The 15,876-nt window shown below is 42.7% G+C and overlaps 1 protein-coding gene across 3 annotated transcripts in view; it reads right to left on the bottom strand.

Annotated features, from left to right (window-relative positions):
* Prkaa1 (protein kinase AMP-activated catalytic subunit alpha 1) overlaps positions 1-8,308 on the bottom strand; it is a 36,774-nt gene extending 28,466 nt beyond the window's left edge. Inside the window, exon 1 of one of the 3 annotated variants that reach the window (XM_031360000.1) lies at positions 8,131-8,308. In XM_031360000.1, coding sequence (XP_031215860.1) covers positions 8,131-8,257 — 127 coding nt within the window. In that variant the 5' untranslated portion in view covers positions 8,258-8,308. Of the gene's footprint in view, positions 1-7,490; positions 8,030-8,130 lie in introns of those variants that run through there. The other 2 variants (XM_031360003.1, XM_031360001.1) reach the window with 2 other exon arrangements.
* Between the last annotated feature and the right edge of the window lie 7,568 nt (positions 8,309-15,876).

Genomic DNA, 15,876 nt, shown 5'->3' with positions numbered 1-15,876 from the left:
AGGCAGAGGCAGGCAGATTTCTGAGTTCGAGGCCAGCCTAGTCTACAGAGTGAGTTCCAGGACAGTCAAGGCTACACAGAGAAACCTTGTCTCAAAAAACAAACAAACAAAAAAAAAGTATATTGTAAATATGGTATGTCTTGGTGATGGTTTGAATGTTTGGTTCTTGGTGGACGATTTGGGAAGGATTAGTAGATATGGCTTTGTTAGTGAAGGGGAGTCATTAGGGTGGGCTTTAAGGTTTCAAAAGCCCATACCAGGCCCAGTGTGTCAGTCTGTCTGTTTGTCTCTATCCTCTCCCGCCCCCACCTCCTGCTTAGAATCAGATGGTAGCTCTCAGCTACTGTTCCAGTGCCATGCCTACTGCCTGCTGCCATGTTCCCCACCATGATGGTCATAGACTCACCCTTTGAAACTCAATAAAATACTTTCTTTTTTAGCTGCCTTGGTCTTGGTATCTCTGCATAGCGACTGGACAGTAACTAAGCTGCTCCTACTTCCCCATCCCTGCCACTAAGGCACTTGATCTGGGAGTGAGCATCAAGGCCCTGGAAAGAAGAATCACAGCAGTCTCATTTTATTCTTTCATCGTCATCATCCAGAACAAAACATCAACACAACAGAAGTAGACTAACAGGATGGCAGCAGATTATTCTGCCATTTGCTAGACCTCAACTCACACACTGGTTAGCCAAGTGTGAAATAGGTCCTTCTACACTTGTTTCAACTGGCTTTGATCCCCTAGAGTAGGCTGGTTAGCTACACTAGCCAAAGGTGTGAGCTCTGACCTAAGGTGAGATCCCAGGGATGGGGGGGAGTGCACTAACACACAGACTCATAAATAAATAAATAAATAAATAAATAAATAAATAAATAAAGTAATACAAACTTCTCTTTCCAAAGTTTTCAAACAATGTCTCATCCCCGATGAACATAAAATATTTTCTCTGTCACCATAAGCCTTATCTCAGCTGGGCATGGTGGTGCATGCCTTGAGTCCCAGAACTCAGAGGCAGATGTACTGCAGAGTTCAAGTAGCCTTGTCTACAGAGAATTCCTGGACAGCCAGCCCTACACCACAGAGAAATGCCTTCTCAGAAAACAAGCAAGCAAACAAACACTGTCTAGGTATTATCTCCTTCCACCTCCCAATCCTTCCCACCTTCCTCCTTCTCAGTTAAGTCAGTCATTTAAAGCTATGGAATTACAATGTTGCCAATGTTAACCTATAGGAACACAGAAATGTTTGCTTTGAAGTGCTTGGCAACATTAACATTTCCATAGGGTAACACTTTTAAAACATAGTATCTTGAGGCCTCAAGATATGTCTTCAAAGCCTGTTAGTTTAAGGATGAAGAAACTGGGGACTTTAGGGTCCATAATTTGCCAAGATACAGACAGCTATTCTGATCAAGTGCTACTATTCTGATCAAGTTCTACCGCTCTTCTGACTCTTAAGTCTTTCAACCTATCCACTCTTCCCTACCAACCATGTGCAGTGAGAAGGGAGGAGTGAATGGCATCGTGTCAGAGTCAGAACTGTTTATCTCAAAACTGGGCTAAAGATTCTCTATTGAGTAAACTTAGGCAGAGTCAAAGTAATTGCTGCTCCCCAGAATTGCTGCTCCCATCAATCAGTGAATGTAATAAAAGGACTTTGCCAAGAGTATATATTCCCTGAGGTACCAGCCCTGCCTGCCCTTTATCAAAGCTTAAGTGGTATTTTTCAGACTGTTACTTTGTTTTCAACAGTGCAAGCAAACTGCAACACCGGCATTAGCCACATCTACAAGGTCCATCTTCCAAGAGCAGCAGGTTACTCAACTAAAGATGAGCTAACTACAAACTCATTGTTCTCTCTACCCTGGACTCTGTTTAACTACAAAATATTGTCAACAAATGATCTAATCATATGCATAATGCTGAGGTGTAACAAGATCCTATTTTTAAAAGAAAGGATTTTAACAGGCTAGAGATGCCACCAAGATAGAAATAGCCCCTGAAAGCATTCTAGCTGCCTAACCATTTCCTTTTCCTTTCTAAAATTAGAAAAAATTTTCCACTAATAAAAGTGTAAGGAAATAGCTTAATCCCATTGAGAGGGGAGCTTAAAGGATTTCTTTTAGGAACATCAAAACATATAAGAGCCGGTGAGAGAACACGGGGCTGCACTGGTGCTCTGGAAGCAAAGAAAGAACCACTTCCAACACACACACACACACACACACACACACACACACACACACAAAATAAAAAGGTAAAGTTTTTTTTTAAATCATACAAAATTTCAAATACCAGCAGCTTAAACAACACATTACAGACATCTGTGAAGTCTTAGATGATTCCAACCTTTCTTCATCTCTCCCCAAAGGTGACCATTAACTCTGAATTCAGTGTCCTTCTCCCACACACTAACATATCTTATTACATATAAATTCATAAAAACACAGTAACACCTAATCCTTTTCATAAAATTTAGGTACTTAAAAATGGTTATGGTAGCCAGGCAGTGGTGGCGCACATCTTTAATCCCAGCACTTGGGAGGCAGAGGCAGGCGGATTTGAGTTCTAGGCCAGCCTGGTCTACAGAGTGAGTTCCAGGACAGCCAAGGCTACACAGAGAAACCGTCTCAAAAAATAATACAATGTTTTAAGCACATGTATAGTTACAGAATAAATTCCTACAAATTCAATTGTTAGACTAACTTTAGTATATATGCCCACTATAGATAGTATTAATTTATACTAGCATTAGACAAATGTCTTGTAATCCATATAAATATCTGACTGCACATATTCTTCTACAATATGAACTTGTAATTTTGTTTTTAGAAATAGGCTCTCATATAGCCCCAGCAGGATACAAATTTACTATCTCATCAAGAATGGCCTTACATTTTAGTCCTCCTGTCTGCATCTCTCCAATGTTAAGATTACAGGCAGGGTCAGGCAATGGTGGTGCATACCTTTAATCCCAGCACTTGGGAGGCAGAGGCAGGTGGATTTCTGAGTTTGAGGCCAGCCTGGTCTACAGAGTGAGTTCCAGGACAGCCAGGGCTATACAGAGAAACCCTGTCTCAAAAAAAAAAAAAAAAAAAAAAAAAAATTACAGGCATGTGCTACCATGCCTATTCTTGATTTTACTATTTTGAGACAGTCTCACTACATAGCTCAGGCTGGCCTGAACTCCTGATTCATCCCAGGTTGACCTCAAACTTTCAACCTTCCTGTCTTAGCCTCCTGAGTGCTGAGATTACAAATATGTCCCACCATGCCTTGCTCTACAACCTACATTTGATGCCTAACTTTATTTTCTTTTTCTTTTTCTTTTCTGAAAATGTCTTTATTTTTTAGAAAATGGATTCTAGGAAGGTTACTAACTTTATTTTCTAAAGCCACATATATGACATATGTATATATACATATGTAGGGTTTTTGATATTTATTTATATAATAAATAAATATGTGTGTGTGTACACGTACACACTCTGTCTTCACAAACAGCAAAAAAGGGAATAAGATCCCATTATAGATGCTTGTGAGCCACCATGTGGTTGCTAGGAATTGAACTCAGGGCTGGAAGAGCAGTCAGTGCTCTTAACTGTTGAGCCATCTCTCCAGCCCATACGTAGACTTTTTTTTAACTTAAGAAAATTTTCCTGATTCATTCAAAGAGAAGAGTATCTATTTTCCTGAAGTAATGTCTTAATGTAGAAATATTCACCAACTTAACAGTTTATATGTAGAAGTGATTTATTTGCTTCATGAAGATAAAACCCATAGAAACTATCAAGAACAGCCATTTGACTGAATTATTATAGTAACATGACTATTCATCCACGAATTTATAACTGTTTTATGGGAGGTGGGAGACAACAAGCAAAGGAGTAGAAACTAACACCTTAATCGATGGGGGGGGGGAGTCAAATACCTTGAAAATAATAATTCAAGCACAATCCCAAACCCTCGTTTTCTACCTAAACCTTCCCCTCCAAATGATATCATTAAGTAACCCAATTATTTTCATTACTACTTACTTCATAACAAGACAACCACTATCTGAGCTGGTGAGATGGCTAAGCAGTTAACAGCACTGACTGCCCTTCTGAAGGTCTTGAGTTCAAATCACAGCACCCACATGGTGGCTCACAACCATCTGTAATGAGATCTGACACCCTTTCTGGAGTGTCTGAAGACAGCTACAGTGTACTATCATGTAATAAGTAAATAAATCTTAAAAAAAAAAAAAAAAAAAGACAACCACTATCCATTTAGCCCCAAAATTCAATTTCTAGGACTGGGGATGTGGTTCACTTAGTAGAGCATTTAGTTAGCACGCATGAAGCCCTGAGTTCAGTCCTTATCACTATATAAAACCAGACATGGTAGCACATAGGCCTGTAATCCCAGCACTAGGGAGGTAGAAACAGAAGGACCAGAAGCCCAAAGCTGTTCTCATTTACATAGGGAGTTTGAGAACAATCTGGCTAGATGAGATCCATCTATCAGCATCACAGTTTCGTTGATTCTCTTATGTTAAATTCACCAACATGCATAATGTACTCTACATGTACTCTACATGTTCTCAATTAGAATTTAAGGCTAGGGTGGTGGCAGCACATGCCTCTACACCCAGGCAGAGGCAGGTGGATCTTTGAGTGCAAGTCCCGCCTGGTCTACAGAGTAAGTTCCTGGATAGAAGGGCTCTCCAGAGAAACCTCTCACAAAAACCAATAGATTAGACAGATAGATAGATAGATAGATAGATAGATAGATAGATAGATAGATAGGCAAACAGACAGACAGGCAGACAGGCAGACAGACAGACAGATCGGTATGTACATACATACATAGATATATAGATACACAGAATTTATGGCTGATGCTATTACCTCTAGGAATTCTTAGAGATGGGGGCTGGAGAGGTGGCTCAGTATTTAACAGTACTAGCTGCTCTGCTCTTTCACAGGTCCTGGGTACAATTCCCAGCACCCAAATGGCAGCTCACAACTGTCTGTGACTCTAATTCCAGGGGATCCAACACCTTTACACAGACACACACGCAGGCAAATATCAATGCACATAAAATAAAAATAATTTTTTTAAAAAAAAGAGTCCTTGTCAAATTAAGACTGGGGTTATATTGAGTGGGCTGACACATATTGAGACACATATAGTTTCCAATATAACCAGAGAGTGGGTTATTTTTACCCACTCTGCGCATTCCTGCCTCCCACTTTCCTCTCCTACCTAACAATACTCATTCTTTATAGTGTCCCTGCAACAAGAGCAAGCACACACATAACTATGCACCGTAGCTAGGTACTAAAAAAAAAAAAAAAAAAAAAAAAAAAAAAAAAAAAAAAAAAAAAAGAACATGTCCCTCCCTCCCTCCCACACACACATACATCCAAACCTGGGTTACATTCCTCCTATGGTCATTATGATAGTTTATATATGCTTGGCCCAGGGAGTCACACTATTAGAAAGTGTGGCTCTTTTGGAGTAGGTGTGTCACTGTGGGCGTGGGCTTAAGACATTCACCTAGCTGCCTGGAAGTCAGTCTTCCACTAGCAGCCTTCAGATGAAGATGTAGAACTCTTAGCTCCTTCCTGCACCATGCCTGCCTGATGTTGCCATATTCCCACTTTGATGATAATGGACTGAACCTCTGAACCTGTAAGCCCAGCCCCAGTTAAATGTTGTCCTTATAAGACTTGCCATGGTCATGGTGTCTGCTCACAGCAGTAATACCCTAAGACAGTCATGCTATCCCCTCTCTGAATCATAAACCAAATGGCATATGGCAGTCCAGCCATTCCTTAGTAAGAAGAGGATTACAGCAAATCCTGTGCTGTATTATTAATACAGCGTTATTATTAATAATGTCAAAAAGAAAAAAGCATCCCAACCGCTTAACAGTTTTAAAATAAACTGGATGAAGATTTAGACACACATCAACTAACAAGTTCAAGGACAAGCTTAATTATAACCATGAAGCCTATGATCCTCTGACTCACACTGGCCCTCTGTATCGGAGGAGGTTTATGACTGATGGTATAGTATTTCAAGAGAAGACTGTGTGGGTGGGTGGAGAAGTGAAGGTTAAGGAAAAGCAGAGTCACTGGGAGGGAGGTTCAAGTCACTGCTACTTCCCAGGTCAAATCCCAGGACTGAAAACAATCGTTCCTTTCCTGTCTGCTTGATCCACTCTGGTCTGTGTCAAAGTAATGGCGGACCAGATGCCACATTCCGAGCGGGACCTTCAGAAGGAGACTTCTCAGCTCAAGCCTGCCTTATCACTTTCATCAGAGCCTTAATAAGCATTTCTCACCAACGCTATAATGGCAAACAAGAAACATGCCTAGCTAAAGGTAAACAAAACACTGGAAGAGCTGCCTGCTAATACCAGCTATTTAGAAAGCTGAGGCACAAAGAATGACAAGTTCAAAGCCAGCCTGGACGGCACTGGAACGCTCTCTCGAAATAAATACATAAATACATAAATACATACATACATACATACATACATACATAGATGCATACATAAAAAGAGACAAAGCAGTAGGGCGGTGGTGGCACACGCCTTTAATCCCAGCGCTTGGGAGGCAGAGGCAGGCAGATTTCTGAGCTCGAGGCCAGGCTGGTCTACAGAGTGAGTTCCAGTACAGCCAAGGATATACAGAGAAACCCTGCCTCTAAAGACCAAAAAAAAAAAAAAAAAAAAAAAAAAAGAACAAAAAAGGGAAACAGAGACAGAGACAGAGACAGAGAGACAGAGACAAAGTAAAAACCTGAAAGTGTTCACAAACCTCACTGGCTTACCATGATCAGCGCTGGCGCCCTAGCCTGCACCTGCTCCTCCTCGCTGGCTTACCATGATCAGCACTAGCGCCCTAGCCTGCACCTGCTCCTCCTCTACACAGTCTGGCTCGCCGACTTTCCTAGGAAGGCTTATGCATTTGCTCCCCTGAGGGTTACACAGCAACTTTCAGTTCTAGGACTGGGAAAGGGCAAGAGAAGAAAGGGTTCTTCTGCTCCTCCTGGGAGAACAGAGCTCAGTTAGCTTGCTGTGTAATTTGACAAACTTTTTCATTTCAATCAAATATCTACCAAGAGCTTACTATATGCAGGTCATAGTCTATTACTTCTCCAAAATCAATGCATGAATTATTTCTCATCATCTCCAAACTTCCTTCCTCTAAATACTTAATAGCAGGCTTAAATATTTTAAAGGGGAAAAAAAGTCCACCTCACAAAGGCTGTAATCAGAATTTTCCTTGTCACAGATGGTGGGCTAGAGAGCAAGTTTGTTGAAGACAGAATGTTTGTGCTTTTGCTAAGGAGATAACAGGGGATTCTACCAAAACAAACAAAAAGTTCAAAGATGGGCGCTGAATTACTAAAATATTAATATATTGTGAGAATAAACGGAAACTGTACCTATAAGCTAATAAATACCATCTGGAGCTAACATATGCCCTACCTACCAGGAATGGCTCTCAGAAACCGCAAAACTTCCGAAAACGGAACCACTTAAAGCAGTTCTGCATCCAACTGTAAACCACGCACAGGAAATAGCGCCAGTTCACGGGCATATCCATCAAAAGTCCTGATGAAGATCGATAGTCCTTACAAGGGCATTATTATTTCTGAAAGATATCTCCACAGCTGCCTTGCTTTTGGAAGAACACATTTCGATTTCAGGAAACCGAAGAAGCACTTTTAAGTGCACTCAAAGCGAGGCAGCGACAACTCCAAGGACCGCCAGGGCGCGATGGGCTGGCTCTGCGCCAAGGGCGCACAGGGGATCGGAGAAGAGAGCCCCCTCGTCCGAGCCGGGCGCCCCCGCACGAGCATTGCCCAACTCCCTCGCCTGGGAAAGTTTCACCCAGAACCATCCCCGCCCCTCGGGCGCCGCGCCGTCGCCATGGCGACCGCCCCCACCCCACCGCGGCGGACCCCACAGCTCTGCAGCCCGCGGCGGCCTCGGGCTTCGCTCCCAGCGCTGCCCGGACCGGGGATACGGAGCCCAGACACCCGGAAGGCGGGCGCGGGGGAGGATGCGGAGTGCGAAAAGGCGCGGTCGCCCGCCGTTTGCAGGGTCCGCGCTGGCCCGGGCGTCCTCACCCTTCACTTTCCCGAAGGTGCCGACGCCCAGCGTGTCCCCCAGGATGTAGTGGCCGATCTTCACCCGCCCGTCGTGCTTCTGCTTCTCGGCAGTCGCCATCTTTCTCCAGGAACTGAGTCTGCGCATGGCGCCGCGGGAGGGGGCGGAGGGGGCGGGCAGGGCCGCGCCGGGGGCGGGCGGGCGCCGAGGGGGTGGGGACGCGGGTGCGCCGCGGTGGGGCGCAGTCGCCGGCCGCCGCCCGCGCAGGCCCCGCAGTCCCCGCAGCCGGCCGCCGAGCGCACTCGCTCCCCCTGGCGGGCTGGGCGGCGGGGCGGCGGGTGCGGCGCCGGTACTCGCCTCGGCGTCCCGCATCCCTCTGCGCGTGCCCGCCCACCTGCGCGCGGGAGGGCTTCCCCTGCAGCGGAGCGGGACGCAGTCTCCCCTTGTTGCCACCCGAGGGTCTGCGTCTGAGGGTACAGTCACCCTGTAATTCCCAGGAGGACGATGCATACACGTTGCCCGGGGATAGCGCGGTGTGCTTTGAAACAAGACAGGGGACACCGCCCTACCACTGACTTGTGATCTTGATTTTCATCTCATCTCAGTGTCATCTGGAAGCCAAGGGTGTTTTTACTTGCACTTTTAATACTTCCCACTGCTTTAAACAAAACAAAAAACTCTGAGCCAGTAAATTACTATGGGACAACGCACAGCTTAAGCAGCCTGACGAGTCAATCTTCATGATGGAGTATTTTTTTAAGAAACTAGAAATGTCATTTTTCTTTGGGATGAAAATTACCAACTCTCCTAGTTTTCCCATCTTCTGGCTTTTGACATCAAGGCAATGTAACATTAAACACTTTGTTTCAATGAAAGCTCTTCAGGGGAAAGAAATCCACTTTAAGCTTAGAGCAGTGGTTCTCAACCTTCTTAATGCTATGACCCTTAATACAGTTCTTCGTGTTGTGGTGACCCCTCCCCCACCATAAAGTTATTTTCAGTGCTACTTCACAACTTCTTTTGCTACTTGTATGAATCACAATGTAAATATCAGTGTATTCTGGTGATCTAAGAGGGTTGATCCCACCGGAGGTCGCGACCCACGGGTTGAGAAACAACTACTTCTTATCCGCAGAGAACAGTAACTGGGAAAAGTCATAGTTAATCAACTCCCTGTTTTACAAGGATTACCATCAGGCAGAAATAGCTCTGTATTCTCTTAAGGAGGGAGAAACCCTCTCAATTCTCCGGCCCTGTGACTGGCATTTTAAGTTACTTCACATTTGCATGGTGGATAAGATTGAGCCCAGGAAGGTTCTACTGTTTATTTTAATTTACAAGAAATAAGTGGTCTCAGGCTGTAGCTCATTTGATAGAGTGTTGGCCTGGCATGGGTTATGCCCTGGATTTGATCCCCAGTAGCATATAAACGTGAGAATGATGGCTCTTGCCTGCCATCCCAGCACTCTGGAGATTATCGCCAGAGAGATCAGATGTTCAAGGTCATTCTCTGCTACGTAGGGACACTAAGGCTGATTTGAACTACATGAGATTCTCAAAACTAAAACGAACTAAAGCAGGAGCAATGACTCAACAGTTACAGTCACACACTGTCAAGCCTGAAGACCTGAATTTGAACCACAGAACCTACACGGCTGAAGGTGAAAATGAACTCCCAGAAGTTATCCTCTGACCTCCATGTACATGCCTACAATACACATATGTACACATTAAGTAAATGCTTTTAAAAAGGGAAAAGAAAGTAATCATAAAATAGTCCAGTTACACCAACAGGATGTTGCCAAGGAGCAAAAGGAAGCTTAATTTTGTAAAACCACTTGCCAATTTTTCCTGAAACTGTGAAGACTTGAGACTCTGCTAAGGCATCAAGCATGGAGATAGTTGTTTAACTCCTGCACTCCTGGACAGAAGCAGATGTATCTCTGAGTTCTGGGACTACATGGAGCCCTCCAGGCTAGCAGGACTGAGACTGTCTCAGAGGAAAAGCAATCTTCAAAATCTAAAGATCATACAGAGAACTGGGGAGTTTGGTTTTAGGTTTGACTTAGTTTAGTTGTTTGCAAACTGTTACTATCAGATACAATTATACTTAACACATAGAGTACAAAGTCTCGAAAATCCTAGGATCAAAATAAAATGCTCTGAGAAAGCATAAATACAGATGTTTAACACACATCTTTCACTTTCCTTCCAAACATATCTTAAGTCTGTTTAACACTTTGATTTGCTTTTCCATAGTATCAGTTAGAAAAATAAATCTAATAAATCATACACTTTAAAATTTGTAATTCAATAACATTTTGTTGTTAAACCTGTTTAAGTAAAACATACTTAATTTAAAATAAATTAATAAATGTATCCTGGTATCATTTTCACTTTTGGACTATTGCTTTTATTGCTGAATAAAAGTCTTGTGTTTTATTTTTATTTTCATTCATTTTTTTTATCTAATTTTATGTTCATTCTTAGTTTGGGTTTTTTTAAGATTTACTTTTATGTGCATTTTTATTTTATGTGCATTAGTGTTTTCCCTGTATGTATGTCTATGAGAGGGTACCAGATCCTGTGAAACTGGAATTACAGAGAGTTGTGAGCTGCCATGTAGTGGTTGGGGACTGAACATAGGTTCTCTGGAAGAGCAGCCAGTACTCTAAACCCCTTAGCCATCTCTCCAGCCCCTACTTTTACATCTTCTAGTTGTGCAGAAATCCTGAAATAGTAAGTCAAACCGTTGGTAGGAACTTAGAGATTGTCTTATCTGTTGACCACAGCTTAGGCTTAAGCGGCTTTACATGGTCACGGTTTTGAAGGTTTTGTTTGGAGGGACTTTGTTGTTATTAGGGTTGTGTGTTGTTGTTGTTGTTGTTTTGTTTCTCTTATTTTGAGTTAAAATTTACATCCAGCTAAGTGTCTGAAATAGTTAAGAGTAAGCGTTCTATAACTCCTTGTTTCTTATTTTTCCTTTCTGGTTTGAAAAATATTACTAATAACACCTTCATCTATCTTCTTTTCATTCGTTCTCTCACTAATCCATCTCCAAACCTTTGCTTCCTTTCAATGTTTTGTAATTCCAGTCATTATGAAAACTGACATTTTTCAATGATATGAAAAGTCATGGTCCCTACAGTTGAAAAGGGTGGGCAGGATGATATTCTACTGAGAGAGTTCTTTGTCTTCCCCTGCCTTCAACCATGATGGAGTGTGCTATACAGCTCAACAGTCTTCCAGCTTGGAGGCAAAGATAAGTTAGCCTGTGGCTAACACCCAGCTACTGACCTATCAGTTTTAACTCCAGCCCATTTCAGCAAAGCATATTGGAGTATAAGCAAGCAGGAATTACATCAAAGTGGCTTGAATCCACTCTAGTTTAAGAGAAGATACTATAAATTGTAAGCCTGCTTTAGTACTATGGCATTTATTGACTCAAATGAGATGGGTGCTGATGAAAACACAGGTGAAGCATAGCAGAGGAGCACAGATACTGACAGCTTACTCTTCCTCTCCCTCTCCCTCTCCTTCTCTCTCTCCATCTCCCTCTCTCCCTCCCCCTCTCCTTCTCCCTCTCCCTTCCCCTCCTTCCCTCCCTCCCTCCCATCCTCCCTCTTTTCCCTCTCTCTAACTCATTGGTGCTTCTAAGACATTCTGTCTCTTCCTGGCTTTTTCTTAAGCACTCTATAGTTAATAAATTTATTGTTAATAACTTAATAAATATTAGGACTCTATAGTATGGTGCTTTTCATATTATCTCGGTGTCTGTCGGTAAATTGTGGTAGCTGAGGCAGGATAGTAAGATAGGCAAAGGGACCATGGAGATGGCTCCATGGATAAGGGCATTAGCCTGATAACCCAAGTTTGATAAAAAGCAGGATGTTTCTGGGAGATGGTTCCCTATTAAAAGCACTACTGTCAGAATAGAGAGCCAGCTGACCTCCCTCCCTGCTAATTGTGGACACAGTGTAACCAGCTACCTGGTGTTTCCACTACCTTGCCTCGCATAATGAGCTGTACCTCCAACACTGGAGCCAAAATAAACTCTTCTTCCTTAAGCTGTTTGTCTTGGGCATTTTGTCTCAACAGTGAGAAAAGACACTAAGGCCACTTTCTTCCTGTGTTGTCAGATAAGCCCCAGGATGTTTCACTGTATTTAGATATTACTGCCTAAATTTTATTTGTTGAAATTCTACCTTTACTGTGATTATAATTTGAGGGGCAATTAGGTCATGAGGGTAAATCCCACAGTAATAGGATCCATGCCATAAAGAGCACAGAGGCCTCAATCCATCATGTAGGATGACTACTCGGTCCATCATGTAGGATGACTACTCGGTCCATCATGTAGGATGACTACTCGGTCTAACAGTCTACTTTTTAGCAGTAGGTTCTTCCCAGAACTTGGATCTCAGACCTCTACCCTCCAGGGCAATGAAAGATAAATTTCTGTTGTTCATAGGCAACCTGATCTAGTGGTATTTGCTTATAAAAGATGAATTTTGTTTTTTAAAATAAGCACAACTTGTTTTGCTTCCTGTAACAAACATTTTTTTTTTTACCAAATTCTCCAGCATATGCCAACTAGTGCCTTATAAGTTAATTCAATTTTTCACAATTTCTTTCTGAAAATAGTGTCAGATCCCATAAGTTAAAAGCTCAGTCCCTGAGTTCGAGGCCAGCCTGATCTACTAAGTGAGTTCCAGGACAGCCAGGGTTACACAGAGAAACCCTGTCTCGAAAAACCAAACCAAACCAAACCAAACAAACAGAAAAGCTCAGTCCCACTGGACCACCTCCCTTATCAGTTGCCAACCATACACCTTAGGTTCTGACTTGTATTTCTACACATTTGGATCATGACCTACAACCCCTTTCTCTACTTGTTAGTTTTCTACAACAGTTCACAGAACCTAAGAAAACAGTTTACTTACCAGTTAATTATAAATGATATCACAAAAGACCCATTAAGATGCAAGAGACAGATCAGGCAAAGGACGCAGGAAGAGGTCCCAAGCCTGCTCCTGGTCTACTGCCACCAGGGAAACCATAAGTGTTCAGCAATCCAAACCACATGCTTTCAAATTTTTGTGGAGTCTTTACTACATAGGATTCAACTGCCATCTCTTTGTCCTCTGCAGAGACTAGAAGTAAAGTGGACAGTGTCAATTTTCTGATTATAGGGTTGGTTCCTTTGGTAAGCTTGCTCCATCTTTAGGTTATTCCAAAATCCCTTTGTTAGGATCAAAAATGTTCCAATCATATACACGGAAGATTGCAGCAGCCCAAGCCACGGAGCCGGCTGTCCCTCCCTAGTCTTCTCCCCATTGTGATGCTTTCTCAGACATTTCCTAGTTTTGGCATCCTTCCCAGTGTTGTGCTACTCTGGCATGTTTTAGAATAGCCCACTAAAATTCATCTGGTGCTTTTCTCATAGCTAAACTCCTGGAGGTCTTGGAGGAACAAGTTTTGCCTCATCACACATGTTTAAAGTCACATCCTACTAATAGGATTTGTCCTGTTGACTTTGACCTTGGTTACTTGGCTTTGTCACATTTCCTTCTTATAAAATTACTCTGTTTCCTCTTTCCAATATTTGGGAGGAAATCACTAATTAAAGTCCATACTTAAGAACTGGAAACATAGGGCTGGAGACATGGTTCAGCAAGTAATTGGATAAGAAAACAGACTGGTCTTCCAGAGGATCTGAGTTCAGTTCCCAACACCCATAGCAGAGTGGCATGCTCAGTGATTTAGAGCATTTGCTGTTCTTCCAGATGACTTGAATCCAGGAACCTAGCACCCTCACCAGGTTGCTCAGACCTGTACCTATACTGAAGTTTCAAGAAATCTGATGTCCTCTTCTGGCTTCTAAGAGCACCTGCACATACATGGCACATACATCACACACACACAGACACACACATACACTTAAACTAAAATAAAGTATTCAAAAAACTGGAAATTTGTACTCTTTCTGGCTTAGCTTGTAGTATCCACTGAGCATTCAGGAGGCTGAATTAGAAAGATCACAAGCAGGATCCAGATCCGTTTGGATTACACAGTGAGATGGTATCTTAAGAAACAAGTGAGCCGGGCGGTGGTGGCGCACGCCTTTAATCCCAGCACTTGGGAGGCAGAGGCAGGCAGATTTCTGAGTTCGAGGCCAGCCTGGTCTACAGAGTGAGTTCCAGGACAGCCAGGGCTACACAGAGAAACCCTGTCTCGAAAAACCAAAAAAAGAAAAAAAGAAAAAAGAAAAGAAAAGAAACAAGTGAAGTGTCATTACATAGACTGTTTTGGAATTCTTTGTCTCCTCTCCCCCATCTACTCAACTACTCAGGCAAGCACTCTCCTGCCTCATTATTGGAACAAAGTCTCACTATGTGGCCATGGCTGGCTTAGAATATGAACCCAGTTTGTAGCCAACTGGGTAGGGGTTTAAATGAGAATGGTCCCCAGAAGCTCAACCATTTGAATATTTGTTGCCCAGATGGTGGAACTGTTTGGGAAGGATTTAGGAGGTGTGGCCTTGTTGGAGTAGGTGTGTCAATGGGAGTGGGCTTCAAGGTTTCAAAAGCCCACATAATTCCTGATTCATGCCTCTCCATACACACCTTGTGAGTGTGGCTCCACTGTAAACTCTTGGCTACTGCTCTAGTACCTTGCCTGCCTGTTGCCATTCTTCCCAACACGATGGTCATGGACCCTAACCCTCTGGAGCCATGGGTCCTCAAATTAAATGCTGTCTTTTGTAAGTTGCTGTGGTCATGATGTTTTGTCACAGCAATAGAGAAGCAACTAAGATAGCCAAGCTGGCCTTGATGTGGCATGGTCCTCCTGCCTCTGCCTCCTAGTCCCAGCATGACATTCATGCATCACCGTGCCTATCTAGTTGTTTATTAACAGCAGTGTGAACTGATAGCTATTTTAAATCCAATATTATTTTTTGTTGCTCAAATTGTTTCAGCTTTCATTGGAAACGTCTATATCTTTTTGATCTTCACCAACGTAGTTTAATAGTTTCACACTTTTTCACTTTCTGCTGCTCCAAGATGCTTCAGACTCATCTTGTGTAGTTCTTGCCATTGGCTTAGAGTCATCTATTTCTTGGAGAGTCTTAGTTACTTCTTTTGTAGACTGGTATTTGGTACTGAGCATGTTCATTGCCACTAGACCCTCTCTGCTAAAATAACAGGAAAATAGGCACACAATGGGTATATTAACTGGTAAATCTATCCATATCTCAAAACAGTCTATGTAGGGAAACATATTGTCTTCAGACATGAAGGCAGCTTGTTGTTACCAGAACACTATAAACTAGGTGACTTGAAAACATCACAGGTTCATGGTCTAGAGGATGAAAAAAGTCCAAAATCAAAATGCCAACATATTCGTGTGTGTGTGTGTGTGTGTGTGTGTGTGTGTGTGTGTGTGTGTGACAAAAGCCCATTTCCTGGTTCTTAGTTGATGACTTATTGCTGCAGTTTCACATGGTGGAAATGGCAAAAGCTCCCTGAAACTTCTAGAGGGGCGGGGATACCATTCTTCAGGGCTTCATTCACATGACCCAACCACTCCCTCCAAATCACATGATTATAGTGTTGGTGATTAGACTTCAACATGTAAGTTTTAGAGAGACACAAATATTCAGCTTATACTACATCGTTGCATTGGTTACTTTTCTTTTGTTGTAATAAAACACCCCAACAAGAAGTAACTTAGGGTGCTGGTGGGATGGCTCAGCGGGTAAGAGC

The sequence above is a fragment of the Mastomys coucha genome, unplaced genomic scaffold, assembly GCF_008632895.1.
Source record: "Mastomys coucha isolate ucsf_1 unplaced genomic scaffold, UCSF_Mcou_1 pScaffold8, whole genome shotgun sequence".
NCBI lineage: Eukaryota > Metazoa > Chordata > Mammalia > Rodentia > Muridae > Mastomys > Mastomys coucha.
The sequence above is the reverse complement of the archived record's forward strand: the minus strand, read 5'-3'. Positions and strand labels throughout refer to the sequence as shown.